This window comes from Chenopodium quinoa, unplaced genomic scaffold (assembly GCF_001683475.1).
Source record: "Chenopodium quinoa cultivar QQ74 unplaced genomic scaffold, ASM168347v1, whole genome shotgun sequence".
In the NCBI taxonomy this organism is placed as follows: domain Eukaryota; kingdom Viridiplantae; phylum Streptophyta; class Magnoliopsida; order Caryophyllales; family Amaranthaceae; genus Chenopodium; species Chenopodium quinoa.
The window spans coordinates 2,228,660-2,251,562 of NW_018742810.1; the positions used below are offsets into that span (position 1 = coordinate 2,228,660).

At 36.1% G+C, this 22,903-nt stretch overlaps 2 protein-coding genes and 1 pseudogene across 4 annotated transcripts; all 3 read right to left on the minus strand.

Moving 5' to 3' along the window:
* Positions 1-183: 183 nt before the first annotated feature.
* Positions 184-8,678, minus strand: LOC110725324 (oxysterol-binding protein-related protein 1C-like). The gene is made up of 10 exons (XM_021904816.1): positions 7,433-8,678; positions 6,700-7,056; positions 4,750-4,849; positions 3,669-4,117; positions 2,988-3,143; positions 2,613-2,780; positions 2,392-2,532; positions 1,435-1,662; positions 910-1,023; positions 184-764 (listed from the first exon to the last, which is right to left on the minus strand). The coding sequence occupies exons 1-10, from the start codon at positions 8,012-8,014 to the stop codon at positions 600-602; spliced, it is 2,460 nt and encodes an 819-aa protein (XP_021760508.1). The 5' UTR covers positions 8,015-8,678; the 3' UTR covers positions 184-599.
* Positions 8,679-9,669: 991 nt separating this feature from the next.
* LOC110725327 (biotin--protein ligase 2-like) lies at positions 9,670-19,878 on the minus strand. Of its 3 annotated transcripts, none has more exons than XM_021904819.1 (11): positions 19,734-19,878; positions 19,545-19,566; positions 18,986-19,409; positions 18,832-18,893; positions 18,106-18,375; positions 17,793-17,948; positions 17,320-17,365; positions 16,295-16,361; positions 15,874-15,950; positions 13,216-13,297; positions 9,670-10,008 (listed from the first exon to the last, which is right to left on the minus strand). In XM_021904819.1, exons 3-10 carry the CDS (start codon positions 19,273-19,275, stop codon positions 13,255-13,257), a joined length of 1,011 nt encoding a protein of 336 aa, XP_021760511.1. In that variant the 5' UTR covers positions 19,276-19,409; positions 19,545-19,566; positions 19,734-19,878; the 3' UTR covers positions 9,670-10,008; positions 13,216-13,254. The 3 variants fall into 3 exon arrangements, with proteins under 3 accessions (XP_021760511.1, XP_021760510.1, XP_021760509.1); XM_021904818.1 differs by having other exon boundaries at positions 18,986-19,445; XM_021904817.1 differs by lacking the exon at positions 9,670-10,008 and adding an exon at positions 10,017-11,982 and having other exon boundaries at positions 18,986-19,445; positions 19,545-19,873.
* An 899-nt stretch (positions 19,879-20,777) lies between these two features.
* LOC110725325 lies at positions 20,778-22,556 on the minus strand (annotated as a pseudogene).
* Between the last annotated feature and the right edge of the window lie 347 nt (positions 22,557-22,903).

Sequence of the window (22,903 nt, forward strand, 5' to 3'; positions counted from 1 at the left end):
CACTTGTGAGTTGTGACAGTTTATCCTTATCTTAAGCTTACAAACCAAATTAAGCTTTAAAAATCAAGCTGCTTAGGCAGTCTAAATTTTAGTTTATGACCAGTTTGTTCAACTCATAACTTACAAATGAAAACAGCAAATAGTGGTCACAAAATGTTTGGAATCCAGATATCCCATTACCTTCTGTAAATAATTTCATATGCATAACATTAAGTGCTCACTTTAGCTTTGCCAATGAGATACAAATAAAACACTTCGCCACAAATATCATGTTTGGACATGCCTATGATACTAGTTTCTCTGTATATCATGAGCAATTTCTACACACTTGCTTAAAAGCTCAGAATAAGCATAGGATCAGGAGCCTATATGCCATGGCAAAAAGAATTGAAAAATAGAGATTCTTTTATGATTTACCTATCATCTAGTATACTTTACAATATGTAATTCACATATATAATCGACTCAAATCTACCAATGCACCACCACTAGCCTACCCATATATGATGGTAAAAGAATTCTAGACAGGAAAAATGTATGTTCTTTTTTTGTTGAATTTTTATTGGGCTAACCAAAGAGGTGACTTCAGATGCGTGTAATCAGTCCAATAACTCAGGAGAAATTTGGCCAAAGATATCAGGACATGATTCCCAGTTGCCCTGTTCCCTGGCCTCCCAATACCCTCCGACTAATTGATATGTGTCTGTTTCTTTATCCTTGGCAAACCACCGCGGCTTCCAGCCCCTTTCTTGCATTTTTCGAGCCTGGAATAGCAAGCACAAACATTTTTTTTACTACATCTGCTTTCAAAACTGACCTTAAAAGATTCATCACCTCAAAGAGAAAACTAAGGCAAACCATAGGCAGCCAAATTCAATAATTAAACCTTGCTATCACAAATTTAATTACCTGCCGCTGTCTTTGCTCTAGCCGCAACTTTTCTGCATTTGCCTTCTCATACTCCCCATTTTCCAGGTACCTTTGGTCAGGCCTTAGCCTAGAATCAGTAGGGGGCAGCTTCTCCTATAAAAACAGAAATAAAAAAAATAAATAATCCAAATCCACAATAAGCACATCTAACCGTCCGTAGATACATTCCCAATTTCGTAAGCTCTCAATAAAAAAGAGGGTCATCCAAGGACTTTGCTTTGCAGTATCCATGTATAATAATTGCTCAGGAGGTCTTGTTTAGCTAGACCAAGGCACAGCTCTTAAAAATGAATCAATCTGCAAGCTCTAATTCAATTAGAACAATGAAACTTACCAGATAGATCATTCCAACAAATGAGATGGTACAGGGATGACCTAACTCTTTATGGGTGGGCTCAAAACATTTATATTACCAATCAATAGTAAATTAAGGTAGAATTACGTACTGTAGCAAATATAATTTGAGCAAAATTAAAGAAAGGGACATTGGATTTCAGTAGTTACCTTTAATCCAGGAGTAAGCTCATTCAATGTCATCGCAAAGCGAGTTAGATTATATCTGGTTGGGTATCTGGGAGGCTTACTTCGCCTCCACAATAACCGGGCTTCTGAGATAGCATCTCCCTTTCCTTTACCTAAGCAGTCCCCATTTACATAATGCATGCTTTCATCCCACTTCCCAAACAATGTAGCAACTGTTTTCCCATTTCTGTCTTGCACTATACCTTGTACCTGGAAAGCAATAAGATATTTAGAAAGAAGGTAAAATTTTCTTGATGTGTTCAGCGTCAACGTAAACCTACTCCTCTTAGTATTAGAGCAAGTAACAAGGCAAGGTCAACTGTCAAATTTAAGATCACCAACTTCAAACAACACACAAGTTTACTAGAAATCCAACTGTAGAACAAGAACGCTGTACAATTTTAATCCAGGGTATAAATATGTATGCACAGTCCATACATTAACTTTACCCTACCAAATACTTACTAGAATCTCATACACTAGAGCAAGGTATCAAATGGAGACAGAAACAAGTTCACTAGAAATGAAATACTGTAGAAGGAAAAACTGATGTTATGTAGTTCTGCTTTTGTTTTCCACATTTTCTGGCCCTTCTTCAGGCAGAGGAGGGTATGAGCCTGAAGTTTAGGTGTTTTCTATATTAATTCTACCTGATTCAAAAACACAAACGGAAAAGATCTTTTAAAGTCATTTAAGTGATTTAATAAATTAGTAATGTTACCCATCATAGGTCAACTCCTCAGTCCTCACAAGCCCAAAAAAAAAAAAAAAAAAACAAAAAAAAAACTGAACAACTCTGGAAATGCAAAAAAGAAAAAGGCCTTGATCCCCGGGAAAACGAACGGTAGAAAGTGACAAAAACAGACAAGATGTTAATTTAATGTTGGTAAAGAGTGAAAATCATCCAGGTTTGGTTTTGGGGAGGAAGAGGGACAGTACCTGTCGAGGAGTTCGGTCAATAATAGACTGCTCCTTGAACTTCAGCTTGCAGGAATACTCCCGATTTCCCTGTATACGCATCGTACCATAGTGTTCGCAATATAGCTTTCCTAATATAAGGTTGTATATGGATGTGGTTACCTAAAAATAAAAATTACTGTAATTCAGAGATTGGACATAAGAGAATACTTCATATCAGACAATAGTTGTTTATAGCTCACCTTACTCCATTGAAAAACTTCTCCATCATCAAACTCTAAGGTAAGAATTCCAACAGGATCAAGTTGTATAGAGCGGCCCCAAAATTTACTTTTCAAATTGCTGTCTCCCCATAATCTCCATCCAGTACCATCACAATGACAGGCAACAATCATAGGATGATGACTTACCTAGCACAAAATAACAAACCTAATGATTCAGTTTCATTGTTCTAAAATAATAACCCAGGCATTACATTTCCAGAACTTCAAAGTGTCAAATTCCGTATCATCACAGGAAAACTTACCAAATGACATGAAAAGCATTATCCATTTCAAAATTTAATTGAAAAAAAGAAATCACTGATAACATGGCACTTTCAGGTGAGAGATAGAAACCTTTTCTGAGAAAAATCGGAGTCCTTTATCAGGAAAATCAGCTTCATAGGTTTCTCCCAACAATGGATTAAATGGCTTGCAGATTCGTCCCTCAGTAGAAGCATATCCAGAAACAGCAAATGCAGCTACATTGAGGATTCTCATAAGGCTATTTCCCTGAAGATATTCATTTCAATAAAACAATCAAGAATAAGAACGTAAACCAGTTTCCAGATAGATTATGCGCTAAGCACAAAAAATCAATCCTAACAAAGGTTTAAGCCATATGAAACAGTTGTAAAGCCTTTCTAATTTCTATACAGCACATGGAGAAGACAACATTTCCGATTTCAACTTCCCAACAACAGGCCAGGTGGGGAGTAAACTAACCTAAATCCACATATCAGAAAGATGACTGGAAAAGGAAAATGAGAAAACATCCTCAAGGGGATCGAATTGAACAAGAATTTCATAAAGAAATAAAATACATCATAAAATCTCATCTCTGTCCAATTTATGCAGAATGAGGAAGAAATTTGACAAAATCTGACAATATTTTTGTTTAAAATAGGCACACAATATTAAGCAGAAGAAAAGGCAGATTCACCAATTGTGGAATTCTGGCAATATGAAAAGCATACTTAAAAGGCAATGAAGAAATCAAGATGAGAAAAAACGACATGACATAATCTTGAATATTACCTGCTTTCCCCATGCGTTTGCCCTGTCAAGGAGATACGAATACTCCAATTCTTCGAAGCATTTTTGTAGAGAAGAGATTGGTTCATTAAAATAAACAGGAAGACAAACTTTTGTAAGATCTTTTCCAATATTATCTTTTATCATAGACCAAAGACTAACTCCTTTCTCTTTCTCCTTAGGATCAGGCAACTTCTTACGCCGTTTAACGTAAGGAAAGTTAGCTACTGCATCTTTGATGGAAGGATCAACATCCTCCTCAGATTCAGCAGCATGAAAATCATCATCATCCGAGGAAAAAGATGATATCCTCAAATCAGACGCACTGCTTTTGAAAGAACTTGATGATAAAAAGTCCCTTGTGTCAAAAAAGGCGTTTTCATCTTCATCTGTGTCTTCCTCTGCAGCATCAGCCCTATCATTATCATCATCAGAATCACTTGGAGTTGCTTCTGCAGGATGGACAGACACATAATGTGAAATTAAAATAAATCAGCAACTACTTTTTCCATTCAGCCATGGCAAGAAGAAAGGGCATTATTAAGAATATAAATTTGGAAAGTACAACCCATCCTCGATTGTGTGCACTAAACAAAATTAATAAAAACAGAAGGCAATCATTTAAGAATGATAATCACATGATCTCAAAGTGCATTGGACTGTACAGAAAAACAACATGCTAGTCTTTGTTACTCAAATTCTAGAAAATCATTGCGAATTTACATGCCATCAATTACAAGAATTTTAGTAAGCATTGCTGACCTTTCAGTTTGAAATAGGAGCAGTAGATAGTAGCCAAAATTGAAAGTCCAAATTATAGAAATAAAATCAGATGATTCAGATCAATACTCAGACAAATTAATAAATAATCAGGAACTAAGCTCAATGTCAGAACCATAGTGCACAATCCCAAACATGCAATGCAAATAAGCTAATATCATATAACCACGAAATGGTTGGTAAAAGCTGAGATCAAGCCCAACTCTTCCTGATTCTTCCAGTACTAAAGAAGGCATCTTGGAGACTTAAAAAGACAGAAAAACCAACCAGAACAACTAAGCAATGTCAAACATAAAAATCTTACCACTAGATTTATCTTGTTTTGTTCTGGAGGTCGCCCCTTGCTCTTTTGACTGCTTCTGACTCTCGTCAACAACTGTGTTCTCCAAGTCCACCTTTTCGGTCTACAGCAAGGCCAAATAAAAAAGAAAGAATTCTTTTAGAGGTCAGAATTACCATTACAGCAATTTATTAAGCAAGTATTGCATATAACTAATTAATCTAGAAAGCGAGAATAACTTGCAGTATCTTCTAATTAGAATGCAGAACAGCAACTCAAATCTTCAAAGTTCAGTGGTTTTGTATTGCTAATGGAGTTGATTTATTCCCTTGCAATACGTAATAGGTTATACATCGAAAAAGTTTCAAATTTGCTATAGTTGAGACAAAAGCTTTAGAAACCTTATCATCCATGAAACAAAATTGCAGACTTAGACCAGAGCAACTGTAAATAGGAAAAAAAAAAAAAAAAAAATTCTCAGAGTGACTCAATTTTTTTAGTTTTTCTTTAATATAAATCTGTTCAAATGCAACATTTTAGAGCTTCAGATAAGTCCATCTTCAATCTGCTTTCATAAACAGACAATAGGGATACCCAAGATTAACCCTCAGATGCCATTACTGCAATACTTCCTTGACAAAAGAAAAATGCAGATAATTAAACTGTTTAAAAGCAATGGGGAAAAGGAATGCACAGGATGACTGGAAGACGGCAACCAAGGGAACAGTATTCCAGTTAGTCAAAAAAATTTGCTTCAATGTGCAATCAAGATGCATCAGCAAAACAGCCGAAGAAGCTGAGCACTGATCAGGGAAAGTCAGGTGGAAGCTGATATCAGTTGGATACTAATGAGCAGATTTCACTCATATCATGCATAATAGCTCGTCTACCTCGACATTGCCAGCATCAAATCCAGTACTCCACCATCAAACACCCCAACTTGAGTACACCATAGGTACTCGGAAAATGAAGTCATCACCAAATATTCACTTATCACAATTGGTGTACAGAGTTTGACTTGGTTACAAAAACAACTACATTAGAGCCTAACCCCCCCCCCCCCCCCCCAAAAAAAAAACAAAAATAAAAAAATGATCAGCTTCATGAACCAAAATGTCAAAAATGCATCTCCATGAGTTGCTCAAGTAGAATCTTCTCCACCTTACTCATCTGCAATATCATATGATCCTGAAAATCCAATTCTCCTATACCTTTTTATACGACTTTCATTCAACTCATCCTTGATTTACCTCAACTTCTTATAAAGAGTTCAATCAACATCTATGCAAATCAATACTTTCCCAGCCACCTAATGAATCCTAAGTCCTAACAGTCTGCAAGTAGTTGCGAAGAATTTGGCAGGGAGATTGGTAACTCCGTAACATGAACATATTAAGCTCTGTTTGATACTCTGATGGACAGATAAGTATGTCTGGTGATAATACATGCTTGATTACCCATGTATGCATTTTGTGGAAGTGGAGTGACGCAATTGTGACTCCCAGAGCAATGGCCTGGAGTTGAATCCTCATACACTTCATCACTCAGAAAATAATCACCCCATTTGGGTTTCCCTGAGATAGATACAAGAGGCCAAGTATAGGGCTCATATATATCTTAGTAAAAACGTAAGCTTAGTCCTGAGATCTAACTAGTTTCATGGATTCTTGGAAATCAATTGAACATTATACAATACTACTGTCCAAAATTATTTTCCATAAATTAAGTTTAAGAAAGAGATTTCATAATATACCTATTCGATAGATTAATTAATACCTCGTTAATTACAATAGTGGGAAGGCAGGCTATACAATTAATCAGATCAGTGATTACAAACTAGGTAAATTATTAAACAAGAATTTCATAACCGAAAATTAATAAAAACTATAAATGAGTATTGCCCTACACGGGAGAAACTGAAGAAGAATACTGAAACCGATTAGCAGGCTGTTCTCTAATTTTGTAAACATGTACCTCTAAATGACGCAACGTATCAATAAGCATCCACTGCTTCTGCTTGAGCAAAACAAGTTGATTCTGCATCCCTGCAAACTCTGCCCTCATAATTTGCTCACTGTCCTGTATAACCGCTTCACTGACACCCTCTTGTTGGAGCCTTTGCCTCAGCTTTTCAGTCGACAAAGCAACATTGTCAATCGGGGCCATCAGCTCACTATTGGACATTCGAGGAAACATATCCTTAACAGCTTGCAGGGCATCCACCCAAGTCATTCGATCCTCACGGGTTTCAGCTCTTAAATGCAGCCTCTTTGTGCCAGTATAGATGGAAAATCTCTTGTCATCTGATCTGCTTTCGCGGATTGATGAAACCTACAATAAGAGGAACTTTCAAAGTTGAATTAAATGTATCCTGAACAAGAAAGCATAGCGCTAATAGAGATAATTCTGACGAATACCAATAAAGCAAAATAACAAGCTCCCTCAATTCCCGTCATTAAAGTTGCATATCCAGTTATAAATCAAAGTAATTGTACAAAAACTTAACTAATCATCATGTCACATCTATTAGTGACGACCAAAATCATGAGAGTGTACAGTACCAAGTACAAACTAACATTCCCCAAATCTCAAAAAAAAAAGAACCAACTTCTCTTCTCACAGAATCTAACAAACCAAAATGGAATTCTGCATACAACATCGATCCAAAATTAGAATAAAATTTAAAATGAAAATGAGAAAAAAGTACCTTGAGGTGAACCTCACCGAAGGGCTTACGGCGGAGCGAGTTGGAGGAAGAATTGTTACCGGTACGGCGAATTCTGCGCATAGACTCGTCGCCGATGACCTTGAAACCCTTCTCAGACTCCAAAGTAAGGGTAATTTTATGAGGTCCATGAATTTTATAATAAGAAAGAACACCATCTTGTAGCACAAACCACCTCGGTCTCCATCCTTTTCCATAATTGACCCATTTATACAATATCCCACATATTCCATTTCCAACTATATCGTTTATCATCACTTCTCTCTGATCCACCGTCGACATTTGCTGATGATTCTGACTGTTCAAAATACTATTGTTATTATTATTAAAATTGTTATTATTGTGATTTAGATCTATAATTTGATTGGTAGCGTTGCTGATGGTGCTGGTGGAGGTGGTGGCGGTGGTGGCGGTGGTTGTACTCTCTCTCCTCCTGATCGCCGCATCATCGTAGCCGTTAATTTGCGGAGCGTCGGCGGAGGAGAGAGAGTGAGAAGGCATTGGAGAGAAGGCAGAAGCCTGGTCGCGATTAGAGATTGGAGAAACGCAGCAAAAAGGATGCATGTGATCCCTAATTTGCCGAATAAAATAAAGAAAAAAGAGGGGAGTTTGAGCGGATCATCTGACCGGAGTCCAGTAAACAGGCACTTTACGGGAGCGTATCATCGGGTTCCGGTTGATTGAATAAACGGGGCGGGTTGATTGAATGACCAATTTTGAGAGAGAAGCAGAGGGGAGTCGGAGAAGACCGGAGACTCTGGAAAGAGAGAGAGAGGAAATGGTGAATGGTGGTGAGGTGGTTTTTCGGTTTAAACTTCGTATTATTCAGAAGGTTGGAATATGCTTTTTTTTTTTTGTTTTTGTTTTTTTTTTTTTTTTTTTTTTTTTTCCACTCTTTACCAATCTTCCCCCCATCAATTTTTTTTTTCCGTGTTCCAAACGGTTCACTCGGATTTGGGATGAGTTGTAAGTGATTAGTTTATAGTCCCTCTTAATTGTTATTGCGGGGATCGAACATGCAGTCCTCTTTACTAACTACAATTTTCATTTTAATATTCTTTTACTTTTACAGTTTACCTTGTCAATATAATTTTTTTTTTTTTTATAATTTTCATTTATCTCAATATAATTGTCATAAGTTCATTACTCTTATAGAGAGTATTTCAATTCAAAGAGAAATCATAATTTTTTTTTAAGGATGAAAAATAATTTGAACATGATTTGTTCATCTCTTTGTAATAGAAGATTGATTTGAAAAAATAGTTAGAAAGTAAAGGTCAAATATTCCTAATGAAGAAATATATTCACACAAAAACACATTATACCAAGTATTAGTGTATTACTATGTCAATATCATTTGGTTTCATATCATTTAAATAAAAAAATTAGATAACTTGTTAGGTAGTTACTCATTCCTTGCAAATCGTAGGATGGTTTAGACTGAGTTATTACTTATTAGCTTAATCATTACGCTTGCAAATGGTCTCATGAGTACAAGATGGCTGCTATTCCTTACCTTTGCTTTCAGTAATCAGCTTACTCATATCTACAACAAGTATAATTTCACGGGTTTGGATTTGTTTAATGAATTTACACCAAAAAGTAAAACGCGCTAATCATCACTTGACTTTAGTTATCGAAATTGAACACGCACCTAGATTATGAAACTCTTCACTTGAAAATAAAGACAATCAATTGGAAATCTTACCCCTACTTTTCTTGGTTATACCTATACTAGTCTTTGTTTAATGTTGTATTCACCCCTTCGATCCTGGCCAAAATTTCAAATAATATTCTCTCCATTGCCAAACTTTAAATCATATGCATTGAATATTACATAAAGACGAAGCTAGGTACAATAGTTATATGAGGGCGTAAAACAACGTAGAAGAAATTGTAACATATGTCCGAATACCCAAGACATATGAGTGTTTGAGTATCGGATATTCCATATATTATATATATACGTCAACTCTTGAAAGTGTTTTGTGTTATTAAGCTAAACAAAGGAGGGTTGATTTAGGATGGAGTAATGAGAAGACGTCAAATCTAGTAAAACAAAATGAAATTAGCGAGACATAAAGGGCCGTGGGCATGAAAAGGGGACAAAAAGCAAGATAGTTACAGTTGAGTTGAGATGGTCAATTGTGGCCACAGTGATAATTGCATCTACTTGTAATGTGTAAACTGTAAAGTGATTGTGGAGGGTGAATCAATAATTAAATTATTCACGTAGTACAACATAAAAAGAACAAAGTAGCACGAATAATACTTAATACTCCGTACTAATGATGTAAAAACTATGGGAGGAAGAGAAGAGAAGAGAAGGCATCCCTGACAAAAGAAAATAGTACTAGAAGGCGAATCAGGTTCAGTTGATATGAATAGTTGATCTGTTTGTTTGATTGAAGAAAATGAAACGCTAATACTAGCCAACAAAGACGATTAGGATCTGATTCCAGAGATTTCTCTCTCTATCTTCAATTCTTGGCTGCTGACTCACTCTGCCAAACAACAATTGGCCCTTTTTTTAGTCGCTTTCCAGCTCAATCACACTCCTGCAGGTGCAACATAAATACCATGTACTACTCTTTATTAGATCACCTGTTTCAGGCATCACCTTCAGCATTCTATATCTCACTATCTTGTTATTTCTAGAATGTTTCTTGTATTGTACATCTATATTGCCATTACGCATGTCACTCCAGAAATTTAGTTTAGATGGGAAGAAAGATTTGCTGCCAACTCTGTATCAAATGATACTTTGGATTATTCACGAAAAGTTCATTAGCTTGTTCATCTTAAGCTTAACCAATCATTTACTTGGTAACACATAACAAAGACTTATACTCTGTAATATCTAGTTTCTTCAATGACTAGAGAGTAGAGAAACAAGCAAGTTTGACATGCACAACTGTTAAAAGTGAAACAAGAATTTATAATTAATTTGATAAAAGGAGAAAGAAGCTAAAAACAGAGTATTCAGAGATTAAATCACAGAAATCAAGTGGTGGGCATTGGGCAACTTCAAATAAATGCATAGGGTAACTGGGATTTGAAAGCAACAGAAGCTTTATTCTTGAGTTGAAGTTTGGTCCACCCTTGTGTTACTGTACAAGTCCCATGTCACTAAACCAGACCAAGACAAGAATGTCCATGAGGATGAATCAAACTCTTCTTCTTCTGTTAAACAAAGTGCCCCAATAATTCTCTATTGTTTCCATTTTTGTCTTACTACTATTATCTATTTACCCACATTTATATAATCGTACTATTATTATTATTATTTATGTATTTTCATTAGTTACTCTTTTTTTCCGAGGTAAGGAAAACGATGAACCCTAAGGTCAAATTTATAAAGGCTGAGGCCACCTTCCTCTTACTAGTACAACCAAGTCATTTTCAATATAAATAACCCTGGCTTAAAAGATTGCCTTCTTAATTCTTACCTGCCAATAATATAATAAAATAACGATTAATACTGTAATATACTGAGTATCATGTACGCAGTTGCATGCATCACCTAGCGCCATTGACATACGAAGTATGAGATACTTAGCCCCAATAAACCTCACTACTTGATGTGCTGGTCTAGTTATTTATGCAGCTTGACCAAGTGCTTTATATGATTTGCCATTCAGATTTCAAGACAACTACCTCACCACCTCACCAAGACACCAACTCAGCTTTATTCATTTCATTACTTTATTAGAGTTATTAATAATATTAATTATTATATTTGGGCAGAATGATTTATCTTAATTCAATGATGAGTTAAGTAGTTGGCAAAGTCCAACTAGACCATTCAAAATTGACTCCTAGACGTTTAGAAGGAAAAAACATGGGTTAATTATGTAAAACAGATTCTTTTGTTATTTAATTAAGCACTTTATTAAATAGTGAAATCAATTCATTAATTATTAATATAAAGTCATACGGCATTCATTAAAGAACCTTTGCAGTACTCCTAAACCTTATGCAGTACTTAATAAGAGGCATATGGTGAAAAAAATCACAATATTGTAATGCAACTTATCGAATTCATTCATTAAAAGTCGTGATATTCCACCATCTATTCTAGAAAATCCACAAATTTTAAAATAGAAGGCAGGTAAGCAACAAACAAATTAAAATTCATTGGATTCTGGACAATACAACTGTTTAAATGTTTGCTAGATAAAACTAGTGTATATCTCTCCTCAGCCCTTACCAATGGAAAACTAATATTAGATGAAAAAGAAGGGGCTCCAGCTACTAAGGTGTCCCAGGCACCAAAAGAGGGGTTCTATCTCTGAGAAAGTTTCTATGACACTGTATCAACACCCCAATGGGAAACAGGATACCCTTAATTAGATCTCCTAGAAGATGGACAAATTATCATCATTACTTTGCTAAATATGCTGGACTTGCTCAAAACCATATTTAAACTCGGGTAATATTCACCTAATATTTTCACCCCTAAGAAAAGCGACTCACTTTGCTCATTACAGAAGATAATGCCTTGATTTTGGGCCCCTTTTACTTGTAGCGACCTAAAAACAGAAACTTAATGAGTAACTCTTTTAGGTGGGGAGTAGAGAGGGGACTTGAACAAAAACATACTTGTTAAACATACGACGCAAAAGGCAAGAATGGTGCCAAAAGAGTCATTGTCTATGGAACTGGAGGACATCTATCTATGGTGGGAATTTGAGTTGTAAATCGAAACTTATATAGCTGGAAGCTGTGAAACCGTCTAACTAGCTGGCCACACATTTACACATTTTAACATCAATATGCGTATGACACGAGAACTTGAAATGGGTGCCCACAAGATACTTCATAAGACTTCAAATCTGCAATACAAACAAAATTGGGTACTACGGCTACTCCTAGGCCTTATCTCGACGCCTATACCCATCTAGTATCATCTCATATTATCATGATAATATAACATAGGAATCATAATTGTTATATGCATGTTACTCGTATTGTAACAGACTACCGTCCATTTTTCAATTATTGTGGGACGGGCTCTTGCCCAGAACAAACAGCTCAAGGGTACCCAATTGTTTGAGCCTAACATAATATTGCGAATGTGAGAATAAATTAATGGTCTTTCATAGTCATCATTACAAGACAATATTTAAAGGACGTCCTAAAAAGAAAAACCAGCCAAACAAAAAAGGATGAGGGAGTATTCCAAACCTTATTAGATATGATTACACAAGTGTGGACCGTGGGTGTGATGAAGTCAGTCACAAATGCTATCTAAGTACTTTATGGACCACCTCTAATTGCACTTCCAGACTGACGGAGTAAATAATTGTAAGCTTTTACTCTTATAGAAAACAGTGAAGTCAGGGCAGTCAGTTCGACTGACATATGGATAGGGTCAGATCGAACAAAGTTGCTTGATGACATTAACTACGGATGAAACTTTGACTCACAACAATTAAACACGCCAACAGCTAATGCAACCAAATTACCAAGTACACAAGCAACTAACCCAGGCACATCCCCCTTGATGTTATTTATTTTGTCATTCTGTACCACGAAAACATTGGTCAACATATTCCAAATTGTGGCAAAAGAAATATAATCAGATATAGGTTGAATATAGACACTTTAAATCATTCAAATCAATGATATCTCACATGCTTCAAAAAATACATTAAATCCAACTCTGAACAGGATTGCACTACTATACGCACAAATAAAAAGGCAAGATCTAACATTGTTTTAATTATTTCTTTTAATTAAAAAAAAGAGGGAAAGGAAACAACCTTATAAATAGCACATGAAAATGAATGGTAGAGCATTCTTTAACTCAATTTGTGTCTGACTAGTCCTTTGAAGAAGTCAAGGCTGCCACGCAGGATAAAATTAAGTATATTAGTCATGAACTGACAAAACTTAAAAGATATAATTGAATCATCAAATTAAAAGTTGTTGACTGCAATGTCCACAAGTCTTTAACAATTCATGTAAACTAAGTTGGACAAACTTTGAATAATTGATCTAAAAAAAGCAATTAGAAATCAGAGGTGCCAATACAGAATAAGATTAAATGGTCAATAATAAACGTAGCCGGTCTACCAACCCACCAAAAAGAGTAGCATAATAATTTTGAGGAAAAGAAATATTTTGGCACGTCTCTGTAGTATAATATGATAACAATTTACAAGTCCATTCAAATTTTAATATATAAATAAATTTGAATTGAAGACATTATCAAACTTCTCAACCTCTTCCTACTCTTTCAACATGCAGACAATTGGAGATCATGTAATACTGGTAATAAGACTAATAACCTCCTAAATTTTCCTGCCTATGCAAACCCACACGATTGATTCTTCTTTGTCATAATACTCTAATTATTTTGACAACAATTGTCTGCCTTATGCTATTGGCCTCTAAAATAATGACATCACCTTTTATTCTTTTCTTCTAATAATACTTGTCCTTTGAGATCATCAACAGAACCTAAGAATAATAATTAGATTCAAAAAAATCTTTCAATCTTACATCACTCAAAAACTTGTCTTTTCAATCCATGAAATAATTCTTCTAATTATCCAGGATAAAAAGAACATATATAGATCTAATACTCCAATATTTTTAGTTGTATTTCTGTAATTGATATCATAAAGTTGCTTTCCAGGATCAGTGAGATGTGTGGAGAAGGGAGATACCTCCTTAACATTCCTTGAAAGAGGATTTGAACCAAAGTATTCAGAAAACTCACATATGTAGCACACCACTTACATATATCATGGTACACAAACAACTAAAGGATATTCTCTCACAATATAATCCTCCGTCACTCACTGATGCACAATTTCACTGCTTTCACCTGCTTGAAAGGCATTATGCTAATAGGAAATGATGCTTTGGAGCTATTGGGAGATTCCCAAAAAATAGGGCAGGACTCTGCTTGTGGCAACAACATGCTATTGGGTATCACTCCCGATTATGGGTTCAAATCAATACATTCAGTCACATTAATTACAGATTATATACTTCATAATCACGAGTATCAAATTTTAAATTCAAAGGATATTATAGATTTTTGATCTAACTGTAATTAATCTACACAGCTTGAGAGCAGAAAACTACAAAAAAAAAAAAAAAAAAAAAAAAAAAAAAACGGTAATGGTGAAAAGTTGCAAAAAAAAAATCAGAATGCATGTGTCCACAATATGTAAAGGTTAAATAGTCCTCTATAGACTGCAGGAGGCTAGCAAAGACCCATGAAAATTGCACTTCACTTTTGGCCAAGAAGGCTTCCTACCAGTGTCCAATAAAGGTCTCCATGGTGTTAAATAAGTTATGGTGATTAAGTGACCAGCATAAGGCCTCCCATTGGTTCTACTCACATCTAAAGCCCAATCTCATAATGGTTCCACGGGGAGCCTTATCTTCTGCTATATCGATACAAAAGTCTTCATGCTGCAGACAACAATTTATCTTCTGAAAGTGGCTACGAAGTGTAGGAGACTTACCAGCAACATCAAAACCGAGTTATGTAGACATTAGTTGTAGCCTTTAGCAAGAGAGATAGCATTGGTTTTAATATCATGTATGTACCCTATGGCCAATGGATTACATTTGCAGGCTTCACAACAAATGTTAGACATTTATGATTGGGCAATGGAAGGGTCTATTACACTATTTTCATTTATGTTCAGATTACCATTATAGGCTGTTTTAGAGCTTGAAAGATTTCTACTCAGGCTTTCCAAGGTGCTAGTAATGGGTCTCCAAAGCCTACTGATGGTTATAATACATCTTGTACTGGTGCCCCGGGAACCCTCCCACATATTCACTAGTTGTAATTGTTCGCTGGGTATCGGAAGATCTTCAAGGGCTTGCTTTACAGCCTCATAAATAGTATGTGCTACATGCTATCTGGAATAGGCCCATCACCAGTAAGGAGGGCAAACTCGTCCCAAGTTTCACCTCTAAAAGAAAAAGACAAAAGGAAACCTTGGAAAGACCTAGTCAGCATAAGAAATCCGTGTCACTGAAAAGTCATGCTCTGCCATACAGGCGGATCAATGTTTGGCAATTATGCAGAACAAAAGACACTGCAGTAAAAGTATCACGAAAAACCAGCTAAGACGTCCTCAGTTCTTCTTTCCAAGTTACCACTGTGATATCTTTGATCATTCAACGCCACACCAAAACCAGAAATACACTATTCAATTTGACACCTTTGTCAATAATGCAAGAATCCACTTCTTTTCCAAACAAGGCTGATAGAAGTGAAGGAAGTAAACTGCAGTGTGGCACCTATAGAGAGCTGCTCCCACAAAGCATTCTAAAAGGTAGGCTACTATTGTGAAATAAAGCCATCCCTCAAATGAGTAATGCAGGTTTTTTATGCTAGGAAAGCATGTACTTGATCAAAATTGGAAAAAAGAAGATCTATGATGACAAACCTATTGCCATCTGGGTGAAGTTCACACATTTGGCCATCATCTCCAATTGCCAATAGATACCCCGATGATGTCAATCCCTGAAAGAAAAATCAATATTTAGTACAAGAACAAAAAAAAATGCCAATATATCCAATGCAGATACCAACAAACACAACTTGCTAGATACTAACGCCAAACAAATATTTAGGGGTCTAAGCTGGAATCACATACCAAGTAAAGTTATCATTCATCAATTATACCTTGCAATTTTCTTAATGTAAGTATTCAAACTAACAATTTTGTTTTCCTATTATCTTTCAAAGATCTTACAGTGCATGCATAACCATATAAAGAGTGTTGAAGAATTGGAAGTACTAGACCAGGATACATGATTGACATAATCCTTTTATAGACATGTATATGCATTGCTTTGAAGTATTACCTGAATAGTAGCAGCATTTTCCACTGTTTGGCCTTCACGTGTATCCTGTACAATAACTCTTTGTCCACTGCAGGTATACAACAAAAGAACACCAAGTCAATACAACTGAATTTGTCTGTAGAGAGCCGAGAAACGAATGTGAACTATATTGGGTGATTAAGAACTAAACATAACATGATTCATATCAACAGTCAAGGAGTTTACAAGATGTGATCTTTAAGAGCAATGATCAGAAATAAAGCCCAATTTTAGAACCAACAATAATTCACATTTGGACACAGAGAATTATTCCTGCTCCAGAAGTTGACAAGGATTTCTGTCCCTAGAAGATAAAATCAAGAAATCCAGGGGAATAAAGATATTTATTGAATAAAAACCTATCAAAGGACACTATACTTCTAGCTAAAGATACTCAAGAAGTCGATCAACATGCAGTGTCTCAAGTATTACATTTATACACACTTGACCAACAGTCTCAATATTGCAACCCTTGAAGCTGCAATCCTGCATGCACCTTTTAAACTTTTGGAGGATCTATATAGTTCAAATATATATGGTTTATGCCTGATCCCAATGCAAATTTGTGCATCCTGTTTTGAATGATTAATGAAGGCTGCAAATAAAAAATACCCTCAACCCATTTGTTCTATAAATGTAAGATATAAAAGCTTGCATAGTGCAGTCAATTTCGTAATTTAGGCTACAGCAACAATTTGCTCCTTTGTCTTGCTAATGTCATCCAGTTAAAACAAGTAAAAGCACTTGCAAGAAAACGCTTGTACATTATAAAATCCAAAACTTCTGAATAGTTTATATCCCCAAAGTAAGTATTGCTAGTTTGCTACATACCACAGGGAAGGCTTACCGCAGCCAGTAATAACTAAGGGGTATGAATGACCAAATACTTGTAAATTGCGAAAGTAATCAAGAAGATAGGGTTACTGAGGTAAACCAATATAAGACAACCTGTATAAGCAGCTTTTCTATGTAATTGAGGTTTAAACAAGACAGGGCCTGCATCTAACCTGTGCAACCAAGTCTGGTAGTAGAGTTCCTCTAAAGGTTTGAAACCTGAAAGAATAATAGAATCATCAGTATTCTACAAAAGAATACTTTTTAGTTTTCACCATTTCTAATAAAGCCCTCCTCTCAAGTATCAACAGAGTAGGTAAGGGAAGTCAATTAAATCTTACTCCATGCAGAATGACACAAATATATGTACTCACTGTAGAATGATTGATATATCGTAATTAAGATTTCTTTGGAGTTTTATGCATCCATTTAATTAAATTCAAGCTTTTGTCAAAATTCGTGAATTTTATAGCTCATTAGCACCTGTACAAGTAATAAGTCTTTTATCAAGTTTGAAGCAATTCACATATACTCCTTCAGGCGAGCAGGGGTAAAGTGGCATAAACATTAAACAGACAGTGGGCAGGAAACTAAATAGAGCTAAAAGCTAACTATATATGGATTAAAAAGAGTAAACTTGGTTTACCTTGGCTTAAGAATTGGTCAAAGAAATTCTCAAACTTGTCAAAGAAGGAGGCCAAGATGTCTTCTTTGCGTAGTTGGCAGGACATAGAGGCTATTTGTTGCAACCTTGCATTCAAGCAAGTTGTCGGCTGTTTATTATCTACATTTAATCCAATCCCTGAAAGAGAAAACAATGATCTTGGGCATACAAGTAATACAACAGATCATTTGCATCAAACTACAACAGGAATTGGAAAAAAAAGGAAGTTATAATAATAATTCATTGAATTGGAAAACCATTGAAAGAGGGAAAAAAGAGGTTTGACGGCATTTACCCACACTGATATTGAATTTCTTCGATTTATAAGTGGATGTGCAGAGTACCCCACCAACCTTGAAGCCATTTAAGTAAAGGTCATTAGGCCACTTAATTTTAATTCCCAACTGAGGCAGGCCATTGTTAAAACAAAGATCTTTAATAGCTTCCGTAAGTGCAAGAGAAGCAATATATTGCACTAAAGGCACTATTCGTCCATCCTCCATCTGTAATGTAAACGAAAACATAAGACAACCTGGTGGAGATTCCCAAACATTTGCTGACCTTCCTGCACATTTAAGTACACTTATATTAGCAAGATTTACATTCCTTCGTTTGTTTAGATGAAACACTTTGATTTATTTCACATACTATATATTACCAATTTTTTTAAAATTTATACTCTGTACTTAGTAAAAACACAAACACGTGATTTTGTTGGATTCGTGCCAATGATTATTTTCTAAATATCATTTTTTTTTATTCAATTTTACTTAATAATAATTTAAAGACATCAATGACCAAAGTTAGGCATTGACGAGCGTGAAAGTGAGAGTACTTGTCTCTAAAGGATGTAGTTGTGTGTTTAGGTTTTGAAATGCAGCATAATTCACTGATTTAGTGAATGAGTTATGTTTTGAGTAAATTACAACCCATACAAACTATAAGTGAAAGTTTAGCACAGCAATCAATGTAAATTGTAGAATAAACTGAAATGATAAAAGCTAATACAGAATAGAGTTACCTTTGCCTTTGAATTGAACATCAGCAACACAAACTGATCCAACAGGAAGCTCACTGAAATTACTGTTACATCACCAAAAATACAATAATGAATATCTGAATACGGTGATTGTAAGAGTAACAACGAAATAAAAGGAGAAGTGAAAGAGGGATACTGTGAAACGACGTCGTGGGTAGAAGGCAAGCGAGGAGACCAAATGAGAAAGCGCCCAAAACGACAAGTAGAAAGAGAAGTGAAGAAGGAATCCACATTAAACGATGCGTTGGTAGGTCGAGGGAGGTGAGATTGAAGACGAAGAGATGTATTGGCATTGGTATTGGGAACTTGAAATTGACAAGTATTGTAATTATTATTAGAATTAGAATTAGAAAGGAGAGAATAAGCAATATCTTTCTCGGCCGACGATTTTCCGCAGAGAAATAAGTGAAGATGATCGGAGTCCATGGCTTTCACTTAAGGAGAACGACAACTGAAACCCCGGAACATTAAACTCTCAATGCGATTCCCTCTGTTAGTTTCTCTCAGTGAGTTTCGAATTACTCCTCCCTCTCTCTATAAACCACGGAACCTGCTCTTATCTTTCTCTCAAACAGCAATCAATAAAATGCAAATTACTACAGCAACATACATACATAAGAAACATGTTACATGTATATTGATCGTATTATGTTAAATAATTTTAAAAAAGAAAAACAGAATTATAAAATTATTACCTTGAAAGAGGACGGTTCCTTTCTGGGTTTGAAGGAAGAAACAAAAGCAGAATCAACGATTTTAAAGGGAATTGCGATTAATTTGATGCCAAAATTATACGGAAAGTCGAAGGGAATTGCAATAAAATAAACGGATAGCATCCGCCATTGAAGAAGAAACAGAAAAATCGAATCTTTAGAGATACTTACAAAATATCTTGATACTAGGCATTCCGGCACGCGCTATGCGCTGTTTTGAAAAGAAATTTTACAATTAGCTCTGATACTAGGCATTCCGGCACCTCCTTCCATCTCTGTGAGGGGGGTTCAATTCTCACCCCAAGCAAATGGGATACGTAATTTTCTCTCTACTTGCAAGAGAATTCTCCTTACCTTAAAAAAAATACTCGTTTTTATTTAATTAATTAATTATTTATGTAGTATTGTATTTATTTTCCTCTAAGGGAAAAAAAGAGGGGGAGTATTATATTTTGAAATTATTTTGATGCGTTCGCTTAATTAAATATTTTAATCGAGAGCATCTATAAAATTATAATCCATAAACACCTAAAATTGGATGAAGTGTTTAATTTCGCAAAGAGTTTTTCTGCCGAATGAATTCTATAGATTGAACTGATAAGTAAAGTGAGAATTGAGATTTTACCTATTTGTTAGCTTGAGTGAAAAAATCTTGTTTTTTTTTTAAAAAAAAAAACCCAAAATAAACAACCCAAATAATGTGAGTTGAAGGCGGTGTCCGAGTTAATCAATAAGCTCGACAAAAAATGTCAATCAAGGACATTTATATTCCTTTAATTTTTATTATCTTTATGAAAAAAGTAGTTTTATTCACGATTATGTCATTTGATGATTGGAAAGCTTTGCCAATCTCATTAATTAACTCGGATTTCCTCATGAGTTGAATACCTTAAATCATCCATTCAAATTAAATTTATGATGAAGCAGATTTTTTTTTGGTAGCAAACCTTTCTAATAGTGCTTTGTCAACTAGCTAAGATATGAGCATCTCAGCACTCGTTAGTCGTTACATTCTCTGCTAAGTGTTTTAAAAAAGTGCAAAATGCACATAAACCTGTTTTTTTTTATTTTTTTTTTGCTAATAGCCTAATACAAGTACTTGTATACAGGCAATTAGGCAATACAGCCTACAGGATGCGAAAGGAAATACATGGCAGATATCAACTTGCAAAAAAGAGGGATGATACCAACAAATGAGAGAATTATGCTAGAAAAGAAAGGTACTTGACTCCAACAAAACTAATTTCACCACTTTTACCAATTTACATGTGAAACTTCTTTCATTTCTAGGATGAACGTTATACAATGCCCACAGCAAAAACCATAACAAGAACAAAGCAATGAAAAAGTACCCATATCTAGAAGAACACAACCCAAAAGAACCTATCTAGAACCCATATCAGCTGACCACAAAACTGAACTTACCGATCAGTCTGCCAAACCCATCTACCTCCTACCCTTGGGACGCTTAGGCAAACTGCTGCTGCTAGGGCCAGCACGGGATTTCCCAAAAGCTGCCCTTCATCTTCCTTTTACGTCTCTCTTCCTCGCTGTCAGATTCATCTCCCCTCTCACGGTCTGCATTGCTTGCTTCTCTCTCTAGCTCTTCCCAAGTCAAGCCTTCTTCTTCCTCCTCTTCCTCTTCGTCCTCATCAGACTCCACCAAGGATTCACTGTCAGAGGCTTCATCTTCTGACTCTGACTCAGCCTCCACATCAGATGGCTCATAGCCTTTATCTGACTCTGACTCATCGGTTTCAGAATCACTTGCATCCATGTTCAAGAATTCCCACCCTCCATCTTCTATAAATTTCTTTGGATCATCAGTGATAGTCTTCAGAATGGCACGCCAATGCAGATTCAATCTGCTCTCGTAATATTTGATATCAGTGGTATCTAGCCATTCTTTGATGCTCTCCAAAGAACTGGTGGGGATAGAATCAATTCGGAACACATCTTTCTTAAAATCCTTGAATATGATTGTCATGTCAAAATTCTTCTGCCCAAAGCCTACTCTCTCCAGGTTCACTATCTCAATCTCACTCAGAGTGATCACTAGGGTGGGTGTCTCAATCAGCTCAACAAGACAGCTTGAACTGGGGACAATGAAAGCAGAAGCCTTGTATGGTACACCATGGAAGCCAAGCTCCCTCAAAGGCATATCAAACTCAAGGTCAAGATCTTTAAACTGTGGCATCCCCCAAAGTTCATTTGCCCTGGTGACAATTTTGGAAATCCATTTTGATTTTGTTCTTCCTGTCTCTTTCTCGCTGCTCTTCTTCAATCTCATCAGGATCATACGCAGATCGTCTCCCACCACCCAGGGACTGGACCACTTCCATCACTTCAACGTAAAACTGCACATCCTTGGTCTTTTTGTTACCCACCATTATATGATTATGAAGTGGAAATGATTAAGAGTTATCATCTCATTTTCTGCAGGCTGGAAGAATGCATGCTTGATATTAGCAAACATGATATCAACACGCGCATCTGACCTGGAGGTAAAAAACCGAAATCCATTCACATGTGCTTCTAGAGTACCAGACATCTTTTTTACCCGTCCACTAAAAGCAGGACGGACCAATAGATCACACAGTCTCATTGGCTTGGATCTGTTTTGAGCAGTTACAAGTTTTTCCTGAGTGACCAAGGTTGCCCTCTCAGACTCTCTAGCAGCAACCTGCCGCCGAAGCGTGTTTATCTGCGTAACCACCTCATTCACATGGCTAGAGTCTTTTGAACGGAAGGAAACTTCCTTCACAAACATTGCCCCCTGATTCTTCAAAGAATTCACATCGTATGGACTAAAAGGTGTGCCTGACTGCCTGGAACGTTAAAAATTATCCGAACATACCAATTGCAATTGGTATCTGACTGACTGGTGATAGTCTCGACAGTGGCAATGTGGAAAGGGACCATGCTTCCATAGATGGGCAGTAAAATAGCCTCATTCTTCTGATCAACCTGAATCATCATTTCACCCCTTGGTTGTGGAAGATCGTTTACATTCTTGTAAGCTTCCAGCTCTGTTGAAGATCTTGATGAAGAACGATTATCTCCTGCCCCTGCACCACCACCAGCAAGTCGCCGAGCAGTTTCTTCATTCTTTTGACGAGCAAGTTCAGCTTGGTGCTGCCTCCTAAGCTCTTCTCTATTAATCTCCCCATGATCCGACCTTAGAGTAGTTTTTGTAGGAAGTAGGAACAGCATCAGCCTCATTGACCTTGCGCTTGGCCTGTGGAAGACAAAAGTCGGAGGGTAATTAAGTGAGAAGAAAACACAGATAAAATGAATCATATATAAATTGTTTGTACAAAGTAGCCACATATTCAGCTTAT